Here is a 9,175-nt window from a genome sequence, read left to right as displayed (position 1 = left end):
ATGTTTGGATGTTTTCTTGTGAAGCTTGGGGAATGAAGGGGTGCGTGGGTGGGCCGGCTGTACATAGAAACAAACAAACATGGGGGGTGGAGAGAGGTGGTGGAGAGAGGATGCACAGATCCAAAATATAAACGAGAAGACACCTTCGGCATCAGAGCGACATACAGACTGCTTTAGAGAAGAACAATGTGCCACGCTGGTCACACGAACAGCAAGTGATCGACCCTCCACCAAATAACCACACCTACATATTCACCCAGAGCCAAGTGCACACACACACACACACACACACACACACCACATACACACACACACACACACACACACACACCACATACACACACACACACACACACACACACACACACAGACATGCACACCAGAATCCAGAGAAGTCCTGGGAAGGCAGATGAAAAGAAAGGATCTCATGTTATAGAAAGCAAGACAACCAGAACCTGGGAGCTTAGAAACTAGGAGATGGGAGAAGGCAGGCTCTTTCTTCCCTGACCCACTTTCAAGTGTGTGTGGAGGGGAGCAAGGAGTGGAAGGGGCCAATCGAAGTAAACTACGTTTCCCAGCAGACATCGCAGAAGACCCTGCCCCCACCCCCACCCCAGGTGCTGGCCTCTGGCCGCCGGGGATGATGGGGAGTGTAGTCTCTGGATGGGGCAAGCCAGCAGAATGGTGTGCCTGTCAGTGTGTTTGGAGGGGACAGAACCTCAAAAAGCTTAGCAGGTTCCTCTGAAGGCCTGGCATCTCTTCCCCGGATTCTCGAGTCTCACCCTAACTGAATGCTGAGGTCACCCTCTTCTCCAGCATCACCTCTCCTGTACTCCTATCGGGTTCCTGGAGGCCCCAGCCCAAGTTTCGACCCTCGGCGGGCGGCCTGCCCCTTTAAGAGTGGCCCCGCTGACATCACGGCGGGGGGGGGGTCTGGCCCCGCTCCCAGCTCCGCGGTGGCTGCAGGACCCGGCTCTGCTCTGCGCCTGCCCGCCAGCTGCTCTAGGGACCCCGGCCCGGGACGCACCTTCCCGCCTTCTCAAGCTGCCCAGACCCCAGGCTCCGCCTCTTGCCTGGCTACTGCCCCAGTCCTCATCAGGGGACCCCCCCACCCCGGCTTACCTCTTCTGTCTTTCCTCAGAGAGTATCTATCTATCTATCTATCTATCTATCTATCTATCTATCTCCCCCACCCCATCTCCTACAAGCTCAAGGTCCCTGGATTTGTTTCCCTTGGCCCAAGGCCTCTGAGCTCTCCTGCCTGAATTCTGGGCTATCTGACCTCTCCACTTCCAGGGCCTCAGAATCTCTGAGCCTCTGTAGTGGTGGGGGCGGGGACACCTGAAACAGCTCCATCTGTCTCCCCCTTTCTGTCTGTCTCTTCCAGTCTCGGGACTCGTGAGTTCCAGAATATCTCTCTCCCTCTCCTCTCTCTCTCTCTCTCTCTCTCTCTCTCTCTCTCTCTCTCTCTCTCTCTCTCTCTCTGTTTCTGCCCCTTTTGGGCTGTGTTTCCATTCTCTCTCCCTCCCTTCCTCCCCCCATCCTGAAGGCTCATCTCATTCCCTCTCTGCATCCTTCTCCCTCCCTCCCCGCCCCTCCCCTCTTCCTCAGTAGCCAATGAGCGGCCGCCGGTCCCTGCTCCCGGCTGCGTCCGCTGAGTGAGGCCGCGGGCGCGGGGGGGTGGGGGGTGGGAGGCCGGGAGGGGGCCGGGACGCCGGGCTCGGGGGCGGGGGCGGGGGGCGCGGGCACCGGAGACCCCGGTGGCGGAGGCGGCGGCCGGGGAAAACCGCGGGGCCGGTCATGCGGCTGCGGGGCCCGCGGCCCGGAGCGTCCGCCCAGCCCTGAGAGAGGTAAGCGCGAGGGGAGGGTCCGGCAAGGCAAGGGGGCTCCGAGCTAGACCACTCTTAGCCGGATCTGGGGCTCAGGGAGGTTAGAGGGACTCCAGGAATGGAATCCTGAGGGTTCCAATATTGGATTTGGGGAGGTTTGGGAGCATGGAGGGACATTTGGGCCTGGTGCATCCCGGAGGACCTGGGGTTCGAGGGTCCGGGAATAAGAAAACAAACTTGTGGTGTTTGAGTTCAGAGATAGTCGGCACTGGACGGGGTCTGGTCGGGGTCTTTGAGGAAAGTGGTAACGGGTGAAGGCGGAGGGCCAGGCCGGTAAGAGCAAGCTGTAAGTCTGGAAAAGGGTCTTTAGAAAAAAAGAAGAGTTACAGTCTCCAAGGAGATTGGAGAGAGATGGAGTTTTGACTTGGGCTTTGAGGAATGGGACTTAAGTCATTTAAATATCCAGATCGTGGAATCGCTGGGGTAAAGGACCAGGAGATTCCAGGCCTGGTGATGGTGGAGGTGGGGGTGTCCCAGAGGAGGAATGGCTGCAGAACGAAGAATGAAGCTCTGAGTGGGTCAGGTAGAAAGACGATAAACTGGACAAGAGAAAGATTAATGTGAGAAGTGAGGGGAGTCCAGTCGGAGAAGCAGACCCGAAGGCTGAGGTCAGCTACCTGGACAGAGACAGTCGGGGTTACTGGGGAGATGATGCTTGTGTGAGCCGAGGACTGGAAGCGGAGCAGGCAGCTGGCGGTCAAGCCCCAGAGCCACTCGGAGGGGGATGGGAGGAAAAGCTCGATAGAGCTTAGACGGAATCTAGATCTTTGGGTCCTCCACGAGGTTGGGGTTGGAAGTGAGGGATTCTGGAGACTGGGAGTGCCAGCATGTCGGTGGTCTCTGATTCAATGGTTCTTATTGGGATGAGGTAGAATCCCAAAGCTCACAGCATTCTGACTGAGGAAATAGTCTCATGTCTTAACTGCATGTTTGGGAAGTGTTTGGAGGAGGTGTCTCAAACTTTATAATGAAAAAGACTGGGTGGGAGCTGGAGATGGCTTAGTGGTTAAGAAACTTCTGGAAGAGCAGCACCTGTCAGGAGATTGGCAATCAGCTCTTAACTCTAGTTCCAGAGGAACGGTCTTCACCTCTTGGCCTCGTCAGGCACCTGCATTCTTGCACATGCAGAAACACACACCCCTACATGGATTTTTTTTTTTTTTTTTAAGGGGATGAGTATCTCTGGTCATAGAGGACTCTGGCTGAGGTAGATTCAGGACACCAAGATGAGTGCTGCACGCACATTATGGCATTTGTGGCAAGAAGGGGTTTCTTGTGGGGGAAGTGGTAGTGTAAGAATTGTATATAAGGAAGAAGATGGGAGATGTTGAGATGGCTCGGATGGGAAACGTGGCCTGCCTAGATTTGGCAGAGTAGGGTTAGGTCTGGATCTAAGATTCACCCCCAGCTAGAGAGATGGCTCAGAGGGTAAAAGTAAGGAAGGAATCTGGATTCAGATTCCTAGAACCCACATGAGGATGGTCATGGTAGCATGCGTCTGTAATGAAAGCATTTCTATGATGAGAGGGAGGTAGAGACAGGAGGATCCCTACTTCAAGTTTATATGCTAGCTAGCTTGGCACACACAGGGGCAAAGAAGAGGTCCTATTTCAAACAAGGTGGAAGGTGATTGACACCTGACTTTGTCCTCTGACCAGTACACATGTGTGCCCATACTCATACATACAAACACACACACAGACAGGCAATTTTCAAAAATAACAACTGAACCTTAAGGTGAAGATAAGCATCTAAAAGTGTCAACTCAGGAGAGGGTCTGGTATGGGGTTAGGGCTCCTTGAGTGGTGACCTACTTTGGGGATTATTGGATGTGATTCAGAGACAGTTCTAAAGAAAACATTTCAATATACCAGATCAGAGCATAAAGTTAAAGCTGGGTAGCATGGGATAGAATTTTCAAATAAATCAAGTTGTCCATAATTCAGAGTCTAAGCCTAGTACCCTAGCTCTGCTTAAAATGTCGTAGGAGATCCTTTGGGATGGGTCTAGTGATCACAGCTGGGGATTTGAATCAGAGCAGAGGCAGAGCTGAGGTATCAGATTCAAATTTGAGGCTGTTGATTAGGCTAGTTTCTGAGTCGGTGGCTTACCTCAAAAGTTAAGGACTCTGCTAAGGTCTGGCTTCTAAACCTGGGCTTTCGAGCCAAACAGGAAGTTGGATTGGGGGCTGAGAATTTGGATTCTTGTCAGAATCCTGTGACTGGGGACCTCACGGTCTAGACACGGCTCTTAAATCAAAAGTCATCTCCAGGTCTGACTAAAGACTCTCTCAGGTTGAGGAACTGCGTCCACAAGGACAGAGCACAGTAATGGGTTGGGGAGTCAACAACCGGTGTCTCTATTCGGAGTTCCGGGCTGTGTCGGCGGGTTCATTGCACAGAAATCAGACTTGATAGTTTGGTTTTGGAGTTTGTGTCTCTGACCAGAGCTACTGTCCCAGATGGCTGCACGGGGCTGGGGAAGGACTCTGGCCGCTCTCTACTATCGCTTCTGGTTCCGCAGGCCCCGCAGGGCGCCCCCCGCCGCTCAGGATGAGTCACTGCAGCAGCCGCGCCCTGACCCTGCTGAGCAGCGTGTTCGGTGCCTGCGGCCTGCTCCTTGTGGGCATCGCGGTCAGCACGGACTACTGGCTGTACATGGAGGAGGGGACCGTTTTGCCGCAGAACCAGACCACCGAGGTCAAGATGGCGCTGCATGCCGGCCTCTGGAGAGTCTGCTTCTTTGCAGGTGCCCCCTTGCCTGCCCTCACTCGCCCCAAAGCCTTTATCTAGAGTTGCGTATCTTGGATTCCGAGAACCCAGAAGTTGATTTTATTTCTCCCTTGGAAGTTAAATTTCAGCACAGAACCCTCATGCTTACCCTTTTATTCTCTAGCTATTGAAACTCAGATACTCAAAATTTATGTCTCTGGCCTTCCTCCCCAATCTCAAGAACTCAGTTAGAAGTCAGCAGGCTAGGGACAGGGAGACGCCCCGGCCGGTAAGGCGTTTGGTAGCAAGTCTGATGGCCTCAGTTTCATTCCCAGATTCACATGGTGGCAGGAGAGAACCGACTCCTGAAGGTTGTCCTCTCACTGCCACGCTTGCACACTCACACCTGTTCCCCCTAAAAGTGACAATTAAAAAAAAGTCAGAATTCTAGGACTAGGGCTATAAGTAGCTCAGTTGGTGGAATGCCTTTTAGCACACGGGAAGGCCTGGCTCCCCCACCCCCCACGCCCAACTTAACAAATTATGTGTAAGATACATGCCTGTAATCACAGAACCTGGGAGATTAGAGGCAAGAGGATCAAGCTCATCCTGAGCTTGTTCAAAGCCAACCTGAGATACGTAAAAGTCTGTCTCAAAAGCGAAAAGAAAATAAACAAAAAAGCAAAACCCGTCAACTGTCTAGATTCAGAACTTGCTTCTTGGACAGCTCCAGTGTTTCCCTCTAGTGAGAAAAACTCCTTAACATTCTTGCCTTTTGGCTGAACACTGAGATGTTTCCTTTTAGAAATACCAGCTCTAGCTGCGCCATGGTGGCCCACACCTTTAATCCCAGCACTGGGGAGACAGAAGCAGGTGAAACTCTGTAAGTTCGAGGTTAGCCTGATCTACAGAGTGAGTTCTAGGACAGCCAGAGAAACCCTGTCTCAAAAAACAAAACAAGAAAAGAGATCCCAGCTGCCTGGACCTTAGGAGCCCAGAAATCCTCCCTCTTCATTTAAAATGCTAAAATCCATCACCAAGACCTTCCAACACTCTTCTACCCCTTACTTATGTATTTATTTATCGATTTTCAGTGCTTGGGACTGAATCCAAAGCCTCATACAGGCTGAGCAAGTGCTCTGCCATTGAGCTACATCCCTAGCTCTCTCTTTCCATCCTATTTTGAAACAGGGGTCTATTAGATTTGTCTAGGCTGGATTTAATCTCACTATGTAACCTGGCTGCCCTTGAACTTGCAATCCTCTTGCCTCAGGCTCAGCTGGCTCAGCCCCTTTTCTTCAGCCCCAAGAACAGTGCAGATTGTAAATTTTGGGTGAGATTTCCCATCTCCATCCCCGGCCCTGGTCTGCCCCTGACAGTCTCTGTCCAGCCTTGGAGCCTCTCCTCCACCCCGGCTTTCTTATCTTCCTCCCCAGGTCGGGAGAAGGGGCGCTGTGTGGCTTCTGAATACTTTCTTGAACCAGAGATCAACTTGGTGACGGAAAACACGGAGAATATTCTGAGTGAGGGGGAGCAGGGCAGGGGCCCAAGGCAACAGCAGGGTTTTGGGAGAAAGGGCTGGACTAGGTAGGGAAGAGGTGGGGTTGAAAGCAGGAAGCGCAGTGGGAGAGGGGAGGGCAAATAAAAATCTCTTGGACGGGGCACTATCTGCAGAAGAGGGGCGGGGTCAAATCAAGGGTGAGGCTTGGTTGAGAGCAGAGTCCGCAGAGGATAAGGGGTGGAGTCAGTGGAAGAGGGGAGGGGCTAAAGGGAAGAAAGAAAATAAAGGGAATGGGGAGGTGTCTCACTGGAGACTTGTCCCTCACATCTGCTTCTCCTTGTCCATCTCTGCCAGAGACAGTACGCACAGCTACTCCCTTCCCTATGGTCAGTCTCTTCCTCGTGTTCACCGCCTTCGTCATCAGCAACATCGGCCACATCCGACCTCAGAGGACCATTCTGGCCTTCGTTTCTGGCATCTTTTTCATTTTATCAGGTGAGACTGAGGAAGTGTGGGCTGGGGTGGGGGTGAGGAGAGGAGAGACTTCCAGGAGATAGGGAGGACCTTCTTCCACTGGGTGGTTTATTTGATGCGTGGCCGAGGAGTCATGTAGGACCTCTCTGTGAGTAGATACAACATAGTGCCAGTGCTTTGTGTTGCTTAGAGCTGAATTAGGTGCCTCTGTTCTGATACAAGCCTATGAGGTGAGGGCTATTAATAGCCCCATTTTACAGCTATAGAAGCAATGGCTCAGAGGGATGAAGTCATTTGCTCAGGGCCAAAAGAGTGAGGTGTGGAGTGAGGTATGGGAATCAAACTCAGCAGTTCGCCTCCAGAAGTTGTATTTTTAACCAGCACTGTTATTTTAGTGATTAACAGTTTACAGAGCTCTTTATTTTGGGTGCAACATTTTTATTATTTTAATTTCCCCCCAAACAAACAGACAAGAGTTTCATAGTGAGCAATCATGGGCCCATCACTTCCAGTCAGCTTATGATCTGTTACTGGGTTTACATTTTCTTGTATCTATACCTGTTTCTGTTTTCCTTTCCTTTCATCTCATCCCTTCTTCTCCCTTCCCTTCCATTTGTTCCCTTTATCTCAACTTCTCTCCCCTTCTTCCTCTTTTTCTCTCTCTCTCTCTCGCCTTTGTTCCTTTTCTTTTCTTGGAAGAAGGATCTCAAATAGCTCAGGCTGCCTTCAAATTCACTATGTAGATAAGGATGATTTTAAACTTCTGAGCTTCCTGCTTCTACCTTCCGAGCACTGGAAATACAAGCACATGGCATCATACCCAGTTTACATGGTGCTGGGGTCAAACCCAGGGTCTCACACACCTAGGCAAGCACCGTACCACTTCAGCTATATCTTAGTCCTTCATCTAAGCTCCTATCTCTTTATCTTCTATCATCTATCTATCTATCTATCTATCTATCTATCTATCTATCTATCTCTTAGTATTATTTTTTAAAAATTTCAAGGTGTTTTTTAGGTGTTCTTTGCCCTCAACACTTCACAGTGTATGCCATTAGCTAGAGTGCAGATTTCATCTGCAGCTTCGCTGTCTCCTGAGGTGCAAGGCTCTTTATCTTTAGCATGTGTAATCTCACACTGCATCCTCTAAAAACTCTGTGGGGAGTTGACAGCATTCACCTGATAAAGTGAGGGTTCAAACATCTACCCATCCAAGAAACCAGCATGAACTACTTCCAGATGATGCCAGTGTCCAGAGTTCTGAGCAAAGTTCTTTGGGGAGTCTTAACCTTCCAGCTCTGTCAAACCCAATTCAGTCCAGATCAGCTTACTGTAGCTCCAATATACTCCCTCCCATCAAGTAATTCACTGTTACTTAGAGCAGATCAGGCCCTTACAGTTGATGGATATTTGAGAGGGGGTGGTACATAGGTCAATGTACATGTGTCTGTATATGCAGAGCCAGAGCAGAATGTTGGATGTCCTTCAGTCACTCTCTGCCTTGTTGCCTCGATAAAGGGTGTGTTACTGCCTGAAAAGTGCGCCATTCAGTTAGACTAGCTCCAGTGAGGTCTGAAGATCTGTTTGTCTCTGCCTGTACTCTCCAATGCTAGGGTTGCAGACATAGGTAGCCATGTCCTGCTTTGAATGTGGGTGCACTGTTGCCCACTGAGCCATTTCCTTGGCCCCTTAAGCTGATATGTTCCCCTGCAGCTGACACGTGGGTCCATCTTTACAGTGCACTATGGAGTCAGTTGCAGAAGGATGTCCCAGCTCCTCCCCAAGCCTTCTTGTGGCAGAACCTGCCCCAAGCCTTCACCCTAACCTGAGAAGACCTTTCCCAGGGAAAGCAGGGTACAGCCTCAGTACAGACTCAAATCACAGCATTTGAGCCAGACACTGAGCTAAAATAAGACATGTTGGATATCACGATCCGAAAGTGTCAGAGCAGAAAGGGCTCATCATTTCTGAGATGGAAAAATAGTAGCCTAGAGAGAGAAAGTGGGGCAATCCCATGGGGACTTTTATTCAATTTACCCAGTATGTTGTATATAAAGTCCCACTGTTTGCAGATCACAGGAATGGAACCGGTCGATTCGGCCAGTCAATGGCAGAGCTGAGCTTTGAACCAAGAGTATTCTGATTCTACAATCCGCCCTGTAAGCACTGATCCAGTAACTGTCTGCCCAAGGTCAAATTGCAGATTAATGATGCCTTTGGGGTGGAAGTCAGATTTCTGGTCTCCAAATGGAAAAGAGTGAAGTCACGTGTGGTATGGTGTGTGCTGATCTAGTTTGATTTTTGTTGCTGTGATAAAACACCCAGACCAAAGGTGACTTAGAGGAGTAAAAGGCTTATTTGGCTTATAATTTCAGTCCATCGTTTTGGGAAAAAACAAGGTGGGAGCCCAAGTAGCCAGTCATATCACAGCCACAGTGAAGAGCAGAGAGAAATGAATGCACTCATGTTGTCTGCTTGTTTCTCAGCTAGCCTTTTCTATTGTTATGTAGCTCAGAGCCCAGCCCATGAATTGGTCCTGCCCACACTCAGGATGGGCCTTTCCCACCTCAATTAATATTCAGCATGATCCCTGCAACCCA

The 9,175-nt window shown here is 50.5% G+C and overlaps 1 protein-coding gene across 1 annotated transcript in view; it reads left to right on the top strand.

The window, feature by feature from the left end:
• The first annotated feature begins 937 nt into the window (after positions 1–937).
• The window catches only part of Cacng7 (calcium voltage-gated channel auxiliary subunit gamma 7), a 29,247-nt gene continuing 21,009 nt past the window's right edge, over positions 938–9,175 (top strand). The window contains exons 1-4 of the mRNA XM_021649558.2: positions 938–1,850; positions 4,413–4,637; positions 6,037–6,123; positions 6,456–6,596. Coding sequence (XP_021505233.1) covers positions 4,442–4,637; positions 6,037–6,123; positions 6,456–6,596 — 424 coding nt within the window. The 5' untranslated portion in view covers positions 938–1,850; positions 4,413–4,441. The remainder of the gene's footprint in view (positions 1,851–4,412; positions 4,638–6,036; positions 6,124–6,455; positions 6,597–9,175) is intronic.

Source organism: Meriones unguiculatus, chromosome 14 (assembly GCF_030254825.1).
Source record: "Meriones unguiculatus strain TT.TT164.6M chromosome 14, Bangor_MerUng_6.1, whole genome shotgun sequence".
Classification (NCBI taxonomy): domain Eukaryota; kingdom Metazoa; phylum Chordata; class Mammalia; order Rodentia; family Muridae; genus Meriones; species Meriones unguiculatus.
The sequence above is the reverse complement of the archived record's forward strand: the minus strand, read 5'-3'. Positions and strand labels throughout refer to the sequence as shown.